The sequence below is a fragment of the Tachypleus tridentatus genome, chromosome 12, assembly GCF_004210375.1.
Source record: "Tachypleus tridentatus isolate NWPU-2018 chromosome 12, ASM421037v1, whole genome shotgun sequence".
NCBI classification, from domain to species: Eukaryota; Metazoa; Arthropoda; class Merostomata; order Xiphosura; family Limulidae; genus Tachypleus; species Tachypleus tridentatus.
The window spans coordinates 86,015,681-86,037,961 of record NC_134836.1 but is presented as its reverse complement, the minus strand read 5'-3'; the positions used below and the strand labels follow the sequence as shown (position 1 = coordinate 86,037,961).

The 22,281-nt window shown below is 34.8% G+C and overlaps 1 protein-coding gene across 2 annotated transcripts in view; it reads right to left on the bottom strand.

Moving 5' to 3' along the window:
* Window positions 1-237: 237 nt before the first annotated feature.
* LOC143235460 (anoctamin-4-like) overlaps window positions 238-22,281 on the bottom strand; it is a 37,925-nt gene continuing 15,881 nt past the window's right edge. For both annotated transcript variants that reach the window (XM_076473655.1, XM_076473654.1), the window contains 3 exons: window positions 1,720-1,857; window positions 835-1,012; window positions 238-291 (listed from right to left, as the gene is read on the bottom strand). In XM_076473655.1, coding sequence (XP_076329770.1) covers window positions 270-291; window positions 835-1,012; window positions 1,720-1,857 — 338 coding nt within the window. In that variant the 3' untranslated portion in view covers window positions 238-269. The remainder of the gene's footprint in view (window positions 292-834; window positions 1,013-1,719; window positions 1,858-22,281) is intronic.

The window sequence follows — 22,281 nt, the reverse complement described above, 5'->3', positions numbered from 1 at the left end:
TTGTTTGCAGAGGAATATACATTTTGCAATATTCTCTTATTCTAACATTTTTGCACAGTATTGTATAATAGCAAGTTGAAAAAGTTTCATTTACATAAATTCTGAAGGTGTCTTGCTTTAAGTTGATACACATATGAAACATTCATTTATCACCACAATAAATTTAAGTATTGTTACTATCAACCAGTGTAAAAAACAAGCAAGTAAAAACATTGTTTAATATACAATGTATACTTACATTTGTGATAACAGAAAACTTTCCAATAGAATCAAGATTTCTGTACCATATTCCTAACAAAATAAAATCAAAATATTAGAATAACTGGAATATATTTCAATAACTTTACTGTCTAAATCTTTTTATTATTTTTTTGCTTACAGAACAATTCTTTCAATAACATTACATTCATATATACAATGGATTATATACAAATATATCTCAGCTAAGTTATGAATTAAGACTTATCAGACGTTATTAATTAACTCTAATAACTCTTCTGTGTATATTTAGTGTAAAAAAATCAAGGTATGAAATAAAACAAACTTCAAAGTGTGTGTATTACATTAATTAACTATCTGGGTAACTTGAATGTCATAATGACAATGAAAATACCTAAAGGCTAGAATCCAAATATTTCTTACAACTGATTGATTCACACATGACTATCAAAGTGATTGTTATTATTTACTGGTATCAGTCCTCAATCAGTTTATGAAAAAGAGTTTGTACATCATAAAAAAGTTCTATGTCATTGCATTATTGTCTGTATTTTAAAAGATTCACATTGTGATTTCTGTCAATTTAATTACTTCTTAACAGAATAAAAAGCTTACTGTATTCTCCACACTGTGCACTCACTGATGCTTTTAACTCTTTCTGCCACAGGTAGTTGGAAAAAAGTAATAAACTTCCTAGCATAGAACCTGCTTTCTATGATGTTGTTCAGTAAAGCAAACAATAGTGCCAGAGGAAAGGCAGCCACAAAAACTGTGACAAATCCAAACTGCAACACTAGAGAAGGATAATAAATTACAGAAAGGTTTATTAACTAAACTGTACATTTAATGATGTGGGAAGTTTTTATGATTAATGGAACTAGACAGTTAAATATAGTCTAAAGTTGCTGTAATTAATGAACTACAATAACTATAATACATGTGGTGACTCCTGGAAGTATCAAGCTTTATTACAGAGAAAATCTAACCTAATGGAGTTGATTCAGGTCTGGAGGTGGTTGAATAATAGATTTAATTTCTAGTTTGACATAAATATCAATTTTTATAAATAGTACAGAAAAATTAACATCAAAATCAAGTAGCATATTAATAGTGTTTCATTTAAAGAACAAACAAACTAAAACACAGACAAGGTCCTTTAAAATTGCTGTTCTAATTAATACTAATCATTCAGGTGGTGTAGCTGTTTTACAGATATTTAAGACATGTTTCCCTGTAATTTACACTTTTCTCCAAAATACCAAAAGATTTTATGTGATTGCCACTTTTCTAGTAGCCATTTAGTCAGTTATTTTAAAGTAGAATAATTTAATTTAAAGCCACTCGAGTTACATAAGACTAGGTCATAATTAAAGGTTTAAACGCGTTCCACAGACATGGAAAAAAATACTATTTTAACCTGTTCATGTTTCTATGCAGAACATACATATCCATTATTGTAATTATTTTCACATTATTATTTTAGTTAAACTTAAGCCTTACCCATTTCAAGAAATTCACCAGAAAGACCCAATTGTTCTTGGTTTATTAAGTAGCAGCCACTCTCCCACTGAGTGATTTTCATGAACACACTCATCCTTTTTATGCACTGACCACTTCTTGTAAACCTGTAGCAGCCATCTAGATAGGTGCAAAAAAAATTTTCTCCTAGTTATAAACATGGTTTATCCATCTTTGTAACATAAAAATATAAGCAATTTTTGTTGCTGATGTTAATGCATAAATAATTTAATTTTACATACAATCTGACTTACTATACGTTTGAATGAACATTAATAACCTAAGAATCTTGAACACATCAAAATCACTTTTTGAAAAAAAACAAAACAGTTTGTAAGTCTCAAAACAAGCCGAATGTCATACAAAATTTTCTTACATGAAATTATTACAATAAATGTCTATTTTAATTGAAAAACTTATGGAACTTCCATTTCCATCACAGTGTTGACAGACAGTTTCCCTACCATAATTATAACTAACTGCAAAAAGATTTCAAACAAACACCCTCCTGTTCCACACTAGAAGGAAATGTAGAATAACAGTTTCAAAATTACTGTGGCAATACCACTTTAAAAAATACCTCAGAAAGGACACAAGACTGAAAAGTATAATAAGATATAAGAAAGCGAGCTACAACACTAATCACTTGTTCAGGACTAAATGGTCCGAAAATTATGTTTCCTACCAAAATATTTAAAGAATGTGTGTGACTAACATGAAAAAAATTGCAGAGATTGATTCTTCATAGCTTAAACAATGCTATTTTTTTACCAGCCAGTGTAAAGAGGAAATGTACTTCATAATTTTATAGCACAAATTCACAGTTTCAGGTCCCAATACCAGTGCAAATGCAGGATTTCTTATAGTTACTTTGTTTATTACTTTGTTAATCTGGTTGATTTCTATTACGTTATGGAGCAAAACATTGTCTCACCAGGTTTCAGATCGAGCACATAAAGACTGATAATGTAGGTTATAGGTCAATGTTGTCTGTGTTTAATAGATTACCTCAGGCAGTGCTGGTTAGTAAAATCCTATGGAAACCTATGCACGTATATTAAAATGGCATTCATACACAGTTTATTAGTACAAGTAATAAGTAATTCATGTATGTTACTTTCTAACCTAATATAAGTTTATATGTATACAAATAAATTATTATTACTTACCTTATATCTTATCTGAGCCTAGATCTCAGTTACTGTTAGTAGCAAAAAAACAATGCAAGTCTTAATGACAATTAGGCTTAAAATATAAGTCTCAGTATCATTGGTTGAGATATGAATGTTAGAGACAGCTTTATGTTTAGTGTCATTTTTAAACATTTCTATCAACAGTGGTAAATTAGTCTACAAAACAACTGAAAAGATTAGTTTTTATAACATTATGTGTTATTATTTGTCTTTTAGTACCATTTATTTTGAGTACCTTTTCACCCTGGGTCTTTTTAATTACTTTGTAAACTACTTCGTTCATATTTTAACTGATGTTAACAAATTACCACCTTCCTTTGAAAAATGCTACATAAAAAAATTGATGAATAGTAGTTCACAAACTGTAAAAGGAACATCTTCCGTGTCAAACTATTTTCATATTCAGGCTGAGTGTGAACTATTTCTATATACAATACTTCAGAATAGTATTATCTAATTTACAAATAGAATATTAACATATAGAAAAAGGTTGACATAAATAAAAAATGTTTGATAAACTACCTTAACACTAATGATATCCAACTAATAATGCTATCAAACTCATCATTTCATGTCAGAGGTTTTTAGAGCTCTTACATGAAACATCAAGTTCTATTCTTCAGATCAACCTTTTGAAAATAAACATCTTATTCTCTGAAAGTGTATAATTTCTTATTTATGAAATGCATCATTTTCCCAAGTTCTGAATATGGAACTGTGTAAGTCTGGTATCAGTCATGTAGTGAATTGCAGCTACTTTTTGTAGCTTGACTGATGAAAGACATGCTTGCTGTTTCATAAGATAGTTGCATTGATTTTTTTCAACTTTTTGAGAGGAAAATAGTAGCTGTCACATAGAGCAGAGATATTTGCACACTTTGATGCCTTTTCCCAGATTGGCCAGTTACAGAGGATGTGCTTTGTACAATCAGTTTTGGTACTGTCAGAAAGATTCATTCTGATCTTTGGGTACAACAGTTAAAATGTTTTAGGAGAATCAATATTGGGTACAAAAAGTTGTAATTAACAAGACTATTTCACTTGCTAGTGATATACCTGAATTTTGAGACTGTCATTTTGAGCTACATGAAATACACAGCTAAACATTATGAAACAGAAACAGCATAATCTATATCTCAATTCCTTGAACTCGTGTTATTTTCTCAATTTACATAACTTGAATTTATTTCATTTGTATGTCAAAATCCTCGTTTTATTCTTATTTGTTCTGTTTTCATGTCAACACCATTCTGGCAAATGACACTGAAACACGAGTTATGTTAAAATATGAAGTTAAGTAAATGACTTATAACATAATTACAGTAAAAATAAGTTAATTATCACTGATGATAAGAAGTTGATTGCAAGTCACTGGAGAAAAAAGAAGGGAAGTTGGTTGGCTGGCATTTTATGGCACAAAGCTGCTAGGCTATCTGTGCCAAACAACCCATAAAAAAATTAAAAGTAAAGTAATATTATTAAAACAAAACAAAGTCCAATTTTTGAATTAAAAACTTAAATAGCATTAAGAAGGACAATAACCCTAAAAAAAACTAATAACATTTCTAAAGTGGACAGTGTCAACATCGCCAATGATACTGTGCAGCATCAGGGATAAACCTGTGGACAAAACATGTCTAAAATGGTGCCATCACTGAGAGCTGTCATGATGGCATGACAGTAAAATGCGGACCATTGTGACTTGAGTGTTACACAGACCAAATATTGGTGCATCAGTCCCAGATAAAAGAAAACAATGTGTTAAAAAACTGTGAAAAATGCAAAGTCTAGTTAGGACAACTTCTTATCAATCCTTACAGTAACAAGAAGGCCAAAGTCCAATAGAGGGTTTTATCTGGAAAAACTTGTTTTCATGTTGCTAACTCCAAATTGACTTCTAACTAGCATGAAGATGAGCCTTGAATACAGGAGCATAGTCCATGTATGGAACAGGCAGAGCAATGATAGTGCCATAGCAGATAGCCTTAGCTACGGTGTCAGCAAGCTCATTCTGTGAATACCAACATGGCCTGGTATCCAGAAGAACTGAATAGAAGTAGATGTTAAAGAGAAATGGGCCAGTCAGTGTTGAATATTGGTGATAACAGGATGAAGCACTTCCAGGGCCAGTAGAATGCTAAGCAAGTCTGTATAAATGGTAAAATTTGAGTACTGCTTAGCTTCTATGTGATTGAGAGCAAGAAAAATGGCTTAGAGTTTGGCAGTGAACACAGAAACAACAGAGGGGATTCTGTGCATGACCACCAAACCATAACAAACTATGGCACAACCCAGAGAGTCACCTCATTTCAAATTATCAGTATAAACGGAAATGGAAAGATGGTTCAAAAGATATTTGAGAAACAGAAGGCAATACTTCCAATCAGATGTATCTGCTTGTTTCATATGATTCAAAGAAAGGTCGCATTGGAAATGGTAATCAGCCATGGTGGGATGGGCTGACCAGTGGATACACCAATGTCATCCAAGAACAGACCCAATTCATCCAACTGTTCCTGGATATGAAGGCTAAAAGAAACAAAAGCAGATCATCTGATCTGAAAAAGCATGGCCCATTTAGGAAGGAAAACAAGTTGTATGCTGTTGTAAGGATTGAATTAAAGACAGTTGCAAATGGCAGAGGTATAAAGGAAGTTCATAAGACTCTGAGTACAAACTCTGGACTGGGGAAGTGCAGAAAGCCCCTGTGCAGAGTCAAACCCCTGATGATGAACAGGGCCCAGCATCTTGAAGTTCAAGGTCCTGACAGAGCCACAGACCAGAGACCCATAGTCCAGTTTCGATTGAATGAGAGCACAATATATCTTTAGCATAGAACATCGATCCGCTCCCCAAGAAGCAGAAGAAAGAACACTGAGGATATTCAATGCCCTCGTACACTTGATTCGTAGCTGCTGGAGGTGTGATGTAAAGGTCAGCTGACAATCAAAGATAAGCCCAAGAACTCTGTCTCAGGTCGCACAACTGATATGGAGTTCAGGATCACGGGTGAATACCCCCTTGGCAGGAAATGTGCATGCAAACAATTTTATAGAGAGAGAAGATAAAACTGTTTGCTGTGATCCACTTTGATAAACGATTGAGGGCAGTCTGTACCTGCTGCTCAATGTACCTTATGTTCAACGACTGACATGAGATATGAAAGTAATCGACACAGAGCCCATTTGCAACAGTAAGAGGGAGTTGTTCAGTGATGGCATTAATCTTTATACTGAAAAGTGTGGCACTCAAAACATAGCCCTGAGGGGCTTCAAATTCCTGTAGGGAAGAACAAGAAAGTGCCAAACCCACACAAACTTGGAATCGCCAGCCCATTAAAAATTTGTCGATAAAAATAGGCAAATGACCATGTAACCCATATAAGTGAAGATCTCACAAAATACCACACCTTCACATAGTATCATAAGCCTTCTCAAGGTCAAAGAATACTGACACAAGATGTTGTTGCTTGAGAAAGACTTCTCTGTTCAATGTTTCAAGTCAAATCAGGTGATCTGTGGTGTAGCACTGTTGTCAGAGCCCACGCCATGTGGGCAAGAGAAGGGTGTTTGATTCAAGAAACCAAACAAGAGGAGCATTAACTAACCCCTCTAAGATCTTATAGAGTCAGCTCATCAAAGCAATTGAATGGTAGTTTGAAGAAATCTTGGGATCCTTTCCAGGATTAGAGAAAAGCAGCACGATAGCTTAGCACCATGGATCAGGAAAAACATTATCATGCCAGATCCAGTTTAAAACAACCACAAGAATAGCAAGAGCAGCAGGAAAGAGATGACACAGCATCTCATAGTGTACATCTTCAGGTCCAACAGATCTAATGTCAGACAGATGAAGAGCCAGCTTGAGTTCCACCAGTGTAAAGAAGCAATTATAATCATAGAAATGATCACCTGAAATGAAAGAGGTGATCGCTCTGACCGAGCCTTAATGGCTAAGAAGGTGAAGGATGGAGCAGTAGTGCTAGATACCAAGCAAAAGCTTTTGCCGAGAATATCAGCGATGCTCTGGGCATTAGAGAGCAAGATCAAAAGGGTGACAGAATTATACTATCCATTGACCTTCCAAATCTTGTCCCATACAACTTTGGAACTGGTGGTTGAAGAGATGCTGGTTGTCAATTTAATCCAAGATTCCTTCTGAGTTTGACGTCTTACCGGCTGAGCATGAGCATGGGCCCATTGAAAAGTGATGCGATTTAAAAGTGTAGGATACCTCCAAAAGTTATCTCATGCCTGTTTTTGAGTTTTTTATGCCATGTGGCAGGTAGGATTCTACCAAGGATGAGGATACCATGGAAAACATGTTGAGGTTTCAGTAATACACTGAGCAGCTGCCTGGATAATACAATCAGTCACTGCTGCCACTCAGCTGTTTATCAATGGTTTAAAGACAACAGTAGGATCAAGTTCTAAGAGAGCAGTGAAATAAGGCCAGGTGTGAACCATTTTCAAAAACTGTACCTCTTTTTCTTCCATCTACCTGAGGCATGAATGAAACCAAGATGGGTGATAGCCATTACAATTAACACAAGCAGGGTCTATTTCACATTCATAGACACTGTGGTCCTTGTCACTGCAACAAACCACTGACACTAGAAACATCTCAAAGGATTTGGAATATATGGCCACACTTTGCAATTTAGATAACCTGCCTTGATGGTGGCAAGTAAATGTGTTAATGTAAACATCAAAATTAGGACACTGGTCGACATCATAATTCCATTTTTGCAAGTGAAGATGTGCCTCACTGCAAAAACATCTTGGGTGGAGAAACCAGTGAGGATCTCTGACATGAGGATGTTCTTCAAATCCCTCTCAACAATAACTCATCATGATGAATTCAAAGTAGCATTGGGACTAACCTTGATGGATATATCCCCAAAGGCCTTCAAATGCAAGAGGAGTTCACTGTGTTTAGGAGTGGATGTTTACACTAATATGTCACCAGAACAAAACTATTTTATTTTGATTTATTTATCTGGGGGAACCAATGTAAAGAAAGAATATTTTGGTCCCCCCTGACCCCAACCACCATGGAAACCTCCAAGGGGAATACACGACAATGCCAAACAAGGACACTGAAACAACACCAGGGTTTCAGATGCACTATACCCAAACACCAGCATCACCTACAATATCCACAATACCTGTTAAGAATGTCCAACACTGGTACGTGGTTGATCTAGTCTATGTGAATAGTATTCATTACTGTGATCACAAGGCTTTATAATATTATAACTAAATATCCTTTACTGTGTTTCACACTGATCCACTAGTTTATTTAACAAAACACTCAGAGCTGATTAATAATAAAACTAAGACTTGTAAAGTAATAAGAAAGTGTTGCCATTTGCTGTTTGTGATTTTCCACATAATTATATATAATTACTTCCTAATGTTATTTTACTACATTCTGTACAAATAGAAAGCTTAATTAAAAATTTAGATAGCATTTAAAGTCTCAAGTTCAGGTATAATGTGGATTAAATAATTTTTTAAAAAGAAATAATGACCTGACATTGTGCTTTTAAATGTGTGAACATTTCTCTTTGGCCATCAGAACTCAAGTCCAGTCAAATAAAGCATGTAAACGTTGTGTTATTTATGTTGTTAATAAGTACAATCAGGAATGATTAATTTAAAAAGTGAACTATTGCCTGGTCTCTCCCTATGTATCAAACCATCATTGAATGTTTTTATTCTTCTTGTAGACAAAATGGAAAATACTTTAATTACAGAACAAACAGTTGATTTTCCTTGTAGCAAGTGCCAGCATAAACAGTTAATTACTGTGTGCCAGTATAAACAGTTGATTTTTCCTCATATGCATGATTTTGATTCATTTATTAATAAAATCTATATATATATATATACTTTTCAAGATTTATAACTGATTCTGGTAAACTTGTATGACTATAAAACAGTATTTATCTGGCACTAAAATAAATAGAGATAAAAACTCTTGCAGTCAGATTCTGGTAACATTTTGTTCTTCTAAAATTAAAAACAAGTAAAACTTACCTAATCAGTAAGGTAGGTGGCTGTTCTTCCATTAATCTAAAAAAAGGTGAATGGTCAGTTGGTTGTTCCACAAAGAACATCCACACTAGCCAACCCTAACTTTAAACTGATAGACTTATTTAATGTTTGTTTCTTTTAGAGTATTGGATTATGTGCTCTTTCTCCTCGCAGGTAAACAAACCAAGGACTAATGCGTAAAAATTTTTTTTTTCTACTCTTCATATTTACTTCGTTAGAATTAAAAACAGACAAACAAATGACTATGTATGCGATATGGTCAAACATCCCATCCTAACGTAAAATATTACTTCTCTTTTTATTAACTGAATTGATAATATTTGGGATTTCGGTTTGCAATTTAAGTAGCAGCAGTTTTAATTTTATAGTTTAATGTTTCAGTAATAAAATATGTCAAGTCTCTTTCTCATTATGATTTATTCTTGGTTTCAGTAGTTTGTGTGTTTTACTTTTTTACCTCTCTATCAATGCATACTCCCTCGTTATGATTGGTTCTCCAAAGGGACAACGGCAATATAACGGATTCGGGATTCGATTCCCAACTGTGGACACAGCAGATAGCCCAAATCGGTTTTACTCCAAAAATAAGTAACCAATCTTTATTAAAATGCATGTGGATTATAAAATTTATTGACTCTTAAATTAGGCAACGTGGTTAGGGCCCTCAACTCGCAACGTGAGTGGGCATTATCAAATTACTGTCAATTTAACTATTCGTTGGTAAAAGAGTAGCCTCAGAATTGTCATATATGGTGGTATTGGCAATTTTGCACTGCTAAATTAGGTACGGTTAGTGTATACGGTGTGAATGAAAAATGGAAAAAATTCCAGTTCACCACAACCAAAATGTGTATCCCATAACTCCAGTTTTTCAATCATTGCATTAACTTTGTCTTGCATGTAGAATACTGATATAAGCTTGCCTTAGAATGATATATTTAGGTTGTTGAAATGAGCATATATCTATTGTTTAACTTGCATTGATTCCCATTATCACTTCTTTGGCAACAGGTTTGATTAGTGTGTCTCCTATTACTCCAATAGCTCTGGCATTTACAGTTACATATTATATAACAAAAGAGGTTTCCACAGATTTCACATTATCATCCCCTGCCACACTGTGCTTTACTTTCTGGGAGACTGGAATGTCCTTTCTCTTTTCTTTGAAAAATTCAATAACTTACACATGGTATTCCTCATGGTTTGTTTCAAAATGACGCTTGAGGTCTCCACACGTAAGGCACATAATGGAATAGGTTTTCTCTCATTGTTGTTTGTCCATCAAAATCCAATTTACAAATAATTTTCATCATATTTACATGATATTTTTGGTTTCTTTGCATAATGAAGGATGCTAAGAATACATTGTGTTATAATAATCCAAAAATGGCTAAATTATTGTTACTATACCACAACTACTGCAATCTAATGGCAGACACTAGAAAAACACAGTACTATGACAATGAAACAAAATGGTAATGTGATTGTTACCCTGCTAATATGGTATACTCTAATGTAGTGGGAGATGCTAAAAACAAACAAACAGTACAACAACCATGAAAAAGTGGCTAAATGATTGTCACTGTGCTGTACCTTGATGTTGCTATAAGGTGACTGTTTTGTGATGCTAAATAATTTGACAAAGTTGTTTACCAAACTAATGCAGAAGAGCATATGATGTTACTACTATAGAATAATTCAGTTTGTTTGTAACATATACAAGACAAATATGTCTGTAGTAATATTACACAGTAGTATAATTTGTATAAACAGACTTTTCATCCTCTACTTACATCAGACACTTAGAGCTGGCAGCTGGTTTTTACTCAATATTAAACCCATTTACGTGCTGCATATCTGAAAGCCAGTGTTCAGTTTATTTTTAAATAAATCTCACACATCTCATGCTTTTAAGAAATGTTTGGTAGGATAGTCTACAAATGGGAAAAGAACTTTTAAAGATTCTTAAAAATGGGAATTATGTTTGACATGTTTCTCTAATAATTTGACACTGAAAGACATTAGTTGTGCTTAACGTTTATGAAACATTTAAAATTGTGCATTTTACTTATCATATGAGTATGCTACTAGTTGAATTGTAATTGACTAATTAGATAAAATAATTATTAGCTATGTTGTACTGTACATTTTAGGCTCACAATGAATGACACATCATCAGGTTATTATGTGGTATAATTTTCAACAGTTTTTGTACTTTACATTAAATAAACCCCACTATTTGGTAGATGGTGTAGTTAAATACTTTTCCTTTGCAAAGAGGTTTTAGTGGAATAGTCCAGTGCAGTTAATAATAAGATAATATAATTTACTTTGTTTGTGTGAATAATACATACTTCATGAAAAATATGTTAAGATCCAATTTTTTTCATAATTACAGCCATTAAGTGTTGCTTTTTTTTAATATCATTCATGCTTTTTCATTTATAAATCTGACTGCTCATGGGAGAGATGTAATTAAACATTAAGGGGTTATTTTTTCTCTCTCTAACACTATACTGTTTCTGCTTCTGTTTGTTTCATTTGTTTGTTACATGAAATAGAAATACCAATTTTGAAGGTCCCAAACTTGTAGATGTTTACAGCACTAGAACTACTAGTTAACATTCGCTAATGAAGAAGAATTTTTGTAACATTACTCCTGTTACTGATTGTAAACAAAAGGCTTAGTACTCGTGAGTTACATATTATTTTATGTTAGTACAAATATAGTACTACATCATGTTGTTGTTTTTTAATTCATGGAATACCTATCATGTATCATATCAGATACTGAAGAGATTCAGACAAATAAAAAGGGTACAGAGCAATATAAAAGCTTATACATTAAATCTCATGAACCTTCTCTGCATCTTCGCCGTTTGCAACTATCTTTACTTTTTTCTTCGAATCTTCGTTCCTTACCAAAGCATCCCACCTTGGGATGTGTTTTCCTTTCTCAGTGGGCCGTATTTTTTCAGAACAGACGATCTGCCATTGCTCCGTTTGGCCTTCGCATCCAGGCGCAATTGGATGAATTGGGTCTGTCCTTGAATAACATTGCAAATTCCACAGGTCAGCCCATCCCACCATGGCTTATTACAACCCCCAAATGTGACCTTTCTTTCAGTCATCTGAAAAAGGCAGATACTCCAGATTGGAAGTACCGTCTTTTATTTAATGAACATCTTTCAAACAATCATTCCGTTCCCATTTATACAGATGGTTCCAAATCAGGTAATTCAGTGGGCTCTGCTATAGTTTGCTGCGGTTCGGTGGTTGCACGCAAAATACCCTCTACAGCTTCTGTGTTCACTGATGAACTTTATGCCATATCTCTTGCCCTGGATCATATTGAAGCTAAGCAGTACTCCAACTGCACTATTTATACTGACTCGCTTAGTTCTATACTGGTCCTGGAATCGCTACACGTTGGCTCACACTCTGTTCTCGCTGATACTCAAAACCGACTGGCCCGTTTCTCATTAACTGATACTTCTATCCAGTTTTTCTGGATACCAGGCCATGTTGGTATTCGCGGGAACGAGCTTGCAGACACGGCAGCTAAATCTATCTTCTCCGGCACTAGCACCACTGTGCCTATTCCGTACATGAACTATGGTCTTGTATTCAAGGCTCGGCTCCGTACCAGCTGGCAGTCCACTTGGAGTGAGCAACGCGACTGGAATTGATGCACCAGTGTGTAGTTTGTGTAACATTCAAATCACTGTTAGCCACATTTTGCTTTCTTGCCATCGTTACGATTCTCAACGACGGCACTATTTTAAACGTTTTTTTTTCCAGGGTTTATCTGTGACATTGGAGAGTGTTATTGGTGATGGTGACACTGTCCACCTTAATAAAGTTTTTAGTTTTTTAATGGCCATTAATTTTTTTAATCTCATTTAAGTGTTGGATATTTATTGATTACACCTTTTTAATTGTGGTTCCCTTTTCACAGTTTCATTCTCTCTAGTTCAATCTAACATTGAAAAATGGCCAGAACATTAAATAACTCGACACCAGGACTGGAAAGGCCAACTTCAGGTGACTGACGGTGGTTCTGTACTTGCCTGTTAGTCTTCTTGGCGGGTTATGATCATTACCATTCTGCTACAGAAGTTCTTTACAACTTTGTAGATTGGATGTCAACATTGGTTTTATGCAATTTTCTGGTTTTAATTACTGTTTTGTTTTTACCTTCGTTTACTTTTACAAATTTTACTACATTTACTTTAATTTTACCTTTTCACTGGACATTTGGCTACTCATTATTACGCTTTTGCTCTATGTCTTTTAAAACTTCTATTATTTTACATTTTGATAATGGCTGCTATGACACATAACCCGGAACCAGGACTGAAAAGGCCAACTTCAGGTGACTGACGGTGGTTTTTGAACTTACCTGTTGGTCTTCCTGGCGGGTTATGATCATTACCATTTTGCTTGAGTAAGTACTTTACAATTTATTTTACTCTGCTTTCTCTCTTACCATTGTAAACTAGGTGTCAACGTTGGTTTTATGCATTTTCTGTTTTTCAATGATGTTTTGTTTTACCTTCATTTTTTGTTCTGTATTTTACTACATTTAATTTATTTTTACCTTTTTACCGGACGTTTGGCGCAGATAGCCTAGCTGCTTTGTGCCATAAAATACTAAATTAATCAATCAACTATCTTCCAGGAAGTTAGATAGCCAGGTGATCTGTGGTCTGTCTCTATATTTTCTAAATTCATTTTTAATTCTGGTAATATTCGAGTTATTTCTAAACAATTTGAGAGTCTATTTCTAATTATTCTTTCGAGAATTTTTCATACACAGCTGGCCAGGCTGATCGGGGGGTAATTGTTTACTTGCTGGTTTTACTTTTTTATGGAATACAAAGACTATTGCTTGCTTCCAAAAAACCGGAATGTATCCAGAACTGAGTGATAAGTTAAAGATTTCTGCTATGTGTTCACACGGTCCCTAAGCGCCTTTTTAAAGAGGAGAATGGCTTGTATGTCATCCTCTCCTGGTGTCTTGTCTTTTGTAGATTTTATTGTTAGTTTTACTTCCTTTCCTGTTATTGTTTTAGTTTGATTGTTTTTTTTAATTTCACGCAAAGCTACACCAGGGCTATCTGCGCTTGCCGTCCCTAATGTAGCAATGTTAGACTAGAGGGAAAGCACTAGTCATCACTACTCACCGCCAGCTCTTGGGCTACTCTTTTACCAAAGAATAGAGGGATTGATCGTTACATTATAACACCCCATGGCTGAAAGGGCGAGCATGTTGGTGTGACGAGAATTCGAACTCGCGACCCACAGATCACGAGTCGAACGTCTAAACCCAACTGGGTAAATTGGTACATGCTCGCACAAGTGTTGATTGTCATAGAGGCGCGCGAAGGTACCTTTATTACACATGCGCGCGCAGGTGCGTAAATTGGTATATGCACGCGCAAGTGCTGATTTTCGTACATGTGCGCGCAGGAGCATAAATTGTTACATGCGTAAACAAGTGCGATAAATAGTACAAGCACGCACAAGTCCTTATTTTTGTAGATGCGCGAACAGGTGCGAAAATAGGTATATGCTCGCGCAAGTGATGATTTTCGTAGAAGCGTGCGCATGTGCGAAAATTGGTACATGCTGCCACAAGTGTTGATTTTGGTACATGTGCGCGCATGCGTGTTTCAGATTTTGTTTTCTTTACTATTTTCATGTGTGAATGGTTGGAGTTGGGACAGTGATTTCTTCTTTCATTCAACAGATATAGATATACAAGGATTAATTTGCTAGATGTTTTAGTAACTGCTGATTTTGCAACAAGATATTCTGATTCTTCGATTGTTTGTGAATGGAGTTTTTTCCTGCTACGTAACATAGATGAGCGTGTATCTGATTTTAAGAAAACAAATAATAATTTATTGTCTGCAGTATATTAATAAGCAATGTGAAATAGTTTTATGCAACAAAGTAACAGGTTAATATGAATTTTATAAACCAAACGTTTTTCAATCCGCTTTTGACGGTGAGGTATGTAATTCTCTTCAGCGTCGAATAATTCCTGTAACCGATTTAAGTTTCATTTAGAATGTAGGTGTCTTATACAAGGGTCCCAATACAATATCAAAATAAAAGAACACGTGAATTTATGTTGTAACTAGGGTTAACATTTTCTTACTTTATATAAAAAAATTTTCGAAATAATAGTATTTAGAATGTGATTCATGTAGTGAAATTATCTTGTTGCTGTAATGTAAAAGCACTGAATTTTCATATTATAATCTTGCCCTTCCTCTGATACCATTATCTGGTCTGTTGTTTTCTAATTATAAACAAACTACAATTAATATTCTTTCTTGCTGCACGTGTATATGAATCTTCTGGCATACCAATTCTCAGGAAGTTACACGAAATACAACTTTTGTCAGAAATAAAGTTACAATAATATTGTTCTAAAAACAATTCGGGCAGTTGAATCGAGTTCTTAATGCCAATACATACTACAATATCTTTTCGTCAGATCAAGCCAAAAGCAAGCAATCCACACATCCAAGGAAACATGTTGACCTAATCTGATTTATTGTTGATTTCCTTTCTTTTGAATAGTCTAACAAAACGATTCAAGAGCTATTTGCTCTGTCAATTCCTTAACTTTGAACGGAAATACTATAATGACAGCAGTCAATCAACACTATCCACTGCCAATTGTAGTTTACTATTGTTTGACTAAAGAATGAAATTTGACCTTACTCTTATAACACACCCATGATCCAAAAGTGTAGACCACATTTTTTTAGTTTATTTACATTGGTAGATTTTTTGTTTGGGAATTTCGCACATGTACCAAAAGTATCTGCACTCGCACCCACTAAAATAAGCCACTGCGCGCGCATCTACCAATTTATGCACATACTCGCAAAGGTACGAAAATGTAGAACTTGCGTACGCTTCTACATAATAAGCACTTGCGCGCGCATCTACCAATTTATACACATGCAAACGCATATACGAAAATAAGCTCTTGCGCGCGCATGTATCAAAATAAGCATCTGTTACGCCACCATGTATCAAAATAAGTGCACGCGCATGTACCAAAATAAGCTCCTGAACACACATGTACGAAGATAAACACTTGAGTGTGAATGTATTAAAATAAGCACATGCGTGCGCATGTACGAAAATGAGCACTTGTGGGCGCATGTTCCAAAATAAGCATCTGCGCGGATGTACAAAAATAAACACCTGTGCTCGCATTTACCAATATAAGTACATGCGCGCGGATAACAAAAAAAGATCCTTGATGCGCATGTACCAAAATAAGCTCCTTCGCGTGCATCTGTCAATTTATGCACATGAGCTTACATGTACGAAAATTTAGAACCTACACGCCCATGTACCAAAATACGTATCTACGCGAGCATTTTCCAAAACAAGCACTTTCGTGCGTATATACTAAAATAAGCACCTGCACGCTCGGATATGTATCAAAATAAGCACCTGCGTGCTCATGTACGAAAATGAGACCTCTGGGCGCATATATCAAAATAAGCACCTGCGAGTGCATCTGGGAAAAAAAGCATCTGCGTATACATGTGTCAATATAAGCACCTACGTTCGCATGAACCCAAATAAGCACATGTAGGAATATTAAGAACCTGCGTGCGCAAGTACGAAAAGAACCTACGAGCTGATCTACCACTTTGTACACATACAAGCACATGTATGAAAATTAGCTTTTGCGTATCAATGTACAAATTTATGCACAAAATCAGCACCTTCGCGCTCATGTAGAGAAATAAGCATGTGCGTGCGCATCTGCCAATGAACGCGTATCTATCAATTTACCTACTAGCGCGCATGTAATAAAATAAGTATTGGCTCGCGCATTTACCAAAATGACCAACTGCGCGATCATGTATCAAAATCAGCACCCGTGCGCCCATCTACGAAAATTAATACCTGCGAGGTAATGTATGAATATACGCACCTGCACGCACATATATATGAAAATAATCATCTGCAAGCACATGTATCAAAATAAGCATCTATTAATTTATGCGCATGCTCGCTCATGTACGAAAATAACCACCTGCGTGCTCAGTTGTATTTTATTTTTGGCTTCACTTGTGGATGAAGTTTAGATTAGTGTATTAACACAGATATTTGTTACAGTTAAAAAACGCTATTGGTATGACTTCCTTGGAATTGGTTTCAGTTTTATTTCCAGAGAAGGTACAGATGTAAATTCATTGGGCTTTAGATTTACATGCACAGCTAGTGATCGTTTTTCTCTCCAACATAACACTGTTCAAATGAACAATACAACCAGTGATAAATAAATTTGGACAGTTTTTCTGACATCTTCCACCAGTGTCATTTCATTCACTTTGGTGGAGAATTGTTCTTTCCCTCCTTTCTTCCTGTTATTTCCAGTTCTCCCAGGAGATCTTTAGTAAGTTTCTCAACATATACAGAGTTGATATATCCACAGTTAAGATGCCCTGCTTATCGCTTTGTCCTTATTCAAACATGGGAAAATTATATATTTCCTGTCATCAGTGCTCATACTTTGGCAAGTTAGATATTTATGTCCTCTGTCATCTGAGTTACTCTAGATGAATTGAAAGTTAGTTACTAATTGCTACTTTGTTTTTTCTGGGCAAACTTAATTGTCTTGGATGTTCATTACTATTACAATCCTAATTTTTAGAAGTGCAGGACTTAATTATGTGTCTTTCCTTGTCCTTGTTAATTTAGATATTTGTTATGTTAGACATTAATTATTAATGTGTTTTTTAAGGTAATTCTGGTCAATTTGCACATTCTTTATTATTCCATACTTTGTGGACTAGATACAATTAGATGGTTTGTCCATAAGATATTTATCAGTATTTTGTTAACTGAGTAAGCTTTAATAGTTTCTACATTAAACAGCTTTACTACTTGTAATATTTCATTTATTCTGTCTGATTGTTTTTCATCATTGTTAACTGTATTTATTATTATCCTAATTTTCATCAGTGGGACTTAAAATCTTTTGACTTGTAATGTATTCATTTATTTCCCATGGCTAAACTTGATTTTGGCTACTTCAACGTTTGTGACACTAGAAACCTAATTTAATCCCAGTAATCTACACTTTATTGTTCTGCCCCATAGTGTCCACTTTATTGATAGCTGTTTGCAACTTTAAGTCCAATTCTCAAATTCAAGACCCTACCATTCAGACTAACCTTGGCTCTAAGTTGTGTGGAGGTACAAACTTTTTTGTGACTCTGAGTCTTTGCACACTTCATTCTGTGGATTATTGGCTCCTGCTTGCTTCCATCCATTTGAAGTCCAGAGACCACTCTACTCTGCTCTAACAAGATGCACTATTGAATAGGATTCCTAATGATGGAGAGAAGTCTCTTCTTACCCTTCTCAATACCTCATTCAGTGATGAGTTCTTCTTTTCAACCTCAGTAAAGTTTAGCTTCCTCCTTCATCTTCACGTTTGGAATGAATAATTCACACACCCATCAGCTTCCAATCTCTGGTCTACCATGGAGTGTTCACTCCATACCACCTTTACTGAGGTTCTTAAGCTTTGTCCCACTTCCCTCTACTTCTGCTGGGATGGTGGTTGTTATGGTGCATTACAACATCTTCAAAGTGGTCACTTATATAATAGAGCCAGTGGTACCAATTCCAGGGCTCTGTGTTCATGGTCACCACATTATGATTGTAGCTTTCATTTTCCTGGCTCCATAAATTTGGTGTTAAATTGATTATATTCTCCCAAGTTTCTTCTCATAGAGTGGCCTCTCATTTTGTGGGTGTCAACACTTCCTACCTACATTTATGGCTTTAGTCAGTTCCATTGTCTCAGCCCAGTCTCTGGTTGAATGTGTTATATTTTTCCTTTCCTGATTCATCAAGCCTCTGTCCATGTCTATTACCACAGATAACATATCTTTTGAATTTTGTCTCTTTCTCATTGTTTCTGCACTTCCCACCTTTCCCTATTATTCACCCAGTTGTTAAATAAAGACTTCTCCACTTCGACTGTGTCTAGCTATTGGGCGACCTTACTGGTTACCCAACATTTCATCTGGCTTCATTTTTTTCCTTTCTTTTTCCTCCTTTTTTTACTTCTTTGAATTGTTTATTGTGATCTAAATGTGGTCCTTAATGCTCTTTCCTCCATATAAACTTTTGTCTTCATGTTCTATCTACGTGCTCTTCCTGAAGACCTCTTTCCTTCTCGTCCTTCCTTGCAGTCATAGTTCAGCTACTTATGTCATTAATGTTACCCACTCATTACATCATCCCTCTTATGTCATTCTTTATCCAAACTGGTCCTTCTTCTCTAAGACCTATGCCAAAATTTTAATTGTTTTTTCACTCTCTCACCTTTTCTTAACCTTCCATTTCTAACCTATATTCCCATTCCAGTCCTGATCAACTTCTTTGTCCGATTCATTCCTTAAGATGATATATGGCATGTACTGTTTCCTTTTGGGTTCACAATCCCAACCTTTTATTCCCTGGAACCATTCCATTTCCAATGGCCTTTTCCTTTTATGCTTAGTGGTTTGGTTCATGAACTTCTGTTTGAACTTATCTCTGATAGGTTGCCATATCCACAACATCACATCACATTCATGCCATTACTATGTCTGTTGCTGCATGCCTTCACTGTCCTTTAAAGGAGATTGTTAAGGCTGGGATGTAGACTACTCCTAGTACTTTTGTCATTCATCATCTTCATGATCTCACACATGATCTTCCTACCTTTTCAACTGTACACACATTCTTTTGCCTTTGACTGGATAAGTCTTCTCACGTTTTTCATTTTCCTTCCAGCATTCCTAACCTTCACCAATACTATAAAAATCCTATTCTCCATTGGGTGTCAGCTGCTAAGCTATACATTTTATAAAATTTTAAACGGACAAAAGGAGCTTATTATTTCATCAAGGATGTTCCTTCCAACTCCCAAATATGGTTACCCCTTACTACTCATGTATTCATTCAATCTTTTCTTAAACTCAGTTGAATTTTCTTCCTCAACCACCCTTGAAGACAGCTAATTTCAAAAACGAAACTGCTAGACAAGTAAAAGTTTGAATGAAAAAGTTTTCCTCTCTAGAGAATTCAAGTTCAGATATTTTTAGTCTGTCCTCATAGGACAATCCAGCCATCCCAGGTATCATGTTAGTGTCTCTTCTCAGAATCTTCTCTTACAATTCAATATCTTTCTTGAGGAAGAGAAACCAAAACTGTATAAAGTACTCTAAATTTGACCTTGAAAATGATCTATACAGTGAAACAATAATACCTCTTGTCTTGTATTCAGTATTTCTATATATACTACTCCAAATACTATTAACCATATTGCTAGCTACAATACACTGCTTAGATGACTTAAGTGATTTTTTCTATCACAACATCATGATATTTTTTTTTTACGTGCAGTATTTAATATATTCGTATTTAAATTTCAAGAATAATTTGAATTGAGCAAACCCACACACATCACATTTTGGACATGTAAACATCTGCCATGTATTGGCCCAATACATTAAATGATCTAAATCTCCTAGTAAGTCTGCAGCATCTCTGATGCAGTTAGCAACTCCCAACAACCTTAATGTCATTTTCAAACTTCAAAATTTCATTACTCATTCCAGAATAAATATCATTAATACAAGTCTCAAATAGCTGATAACTCAGTAAAGAGCCCTGAGACACACTACTTGTTAGTATGACCCAGCCAGATCTAATTCCATTTATTACTGTTTTCTATCCAATTTAACAACATTCCTCCCACAACCACATATTTAGTTTTTGTAGCGAGTGTTTTGTAAGGCATCTTATCATCAGATGCTTCCTGAAAATCAAGGTAAACCAAATCCATGGTATTTCCTTAATTAACTCTTTCAGTAACATCCACAAAGAATGTCACAATATTTGTGTACAAAGACTTTCCCTTGCTGAAAGCATGCTAGCTCTTTCATATTATGTTAATCTGCTTTAAGTGAATTTATAATGCATCTTTAATTACACATTCCAAACATTTTCCAACTACTGATCTAAGATTAACTGACCTATATATCTCAGGATGGCTGGTATGGATATTAACACTTTTACTAATAAAGCAGAGAAGAATGTTACAACATTCTTAGATCATTTTCAAGTTAATCATACCAGCTGTCCTGAAATACATTTTTACTTTAAGTGGGTTTCTCTTCATCAAGAATAACTGGCCTATGATTGCCTGGGAAATGTTTATCACCTTCTTTAAATATTAGACCAACATCCAACTTCCAGTTTTCTAATACCCTTCCACTACTCAATGACCTATAAAAAAGTATTAGCTAGTGGTTCATAAATATAATATTTAAGTTTCTTTAAGACTCTAGGATAAAAGTTGTCTGGTCCAGGGATTTATCAATTTTCATGTTTCCCAATTCTAGTCTTACAGTTTCAGAACTTCAAATGATATATTTTACATCAATATCTTTCTCATACATTAAGTGCTCTGGTTTGTCCATTAAGTTTAAATTTATTGTGTTTATTTTGTTTATCCCAAATATGATTGCTTAAACTTTACTAAACCATACTGGAACTGTCCTGTATTTTATGTATAGAATATACATGTCATGTATACATATCAATTATTTACCTTAAGTTCTTACCACATCTGTTCAAGATCACCTGCCAGCTCTTTAACCAAATCGACAGAACTAGATCATGTTTCATTCCATCAAAATTATCTTTACCAAAATTTGGAATTAGGATGCAATTCGTTTTCAATTTTACATGTAATAAAATACCAAACCTAATAGTTCCATATCTGCATGTACTTGAAAGCTCACTAACCACAACTCTATCCTATTGAAAATTATGAAAAATTATCTTTTGTCTGAGCAGTCAAGATTTTATAGTGAGTAACTTTAATTTGTATTTTATGAATAAGTGATGGATAAAACAGATGAGAAAAGATGCCTAGAAAAAGTGTCACACTCGGGAAATGCAGTATTTTTTAAATATTGCCCTGCAGAATTAATACTTTAAAACTTAAAGAATTAGAATATGGATTATTAGTTGAAACTTTACACTCTGTTAATTCATTTAATGTAGTCAAAAAAGCACATTGATAAATTTTCAACATAAGACACTAAAACTTTGTTTCATGCACAGTAAAGGATACTCAGAGTAAAAGGGTTAAATCTCAAATTCATATTAACAAATTAGAAAACAGAAGTTTATCTAAAACAAACAAGAAGAAACAACAGAAATTAAACACAAGTTAAAAG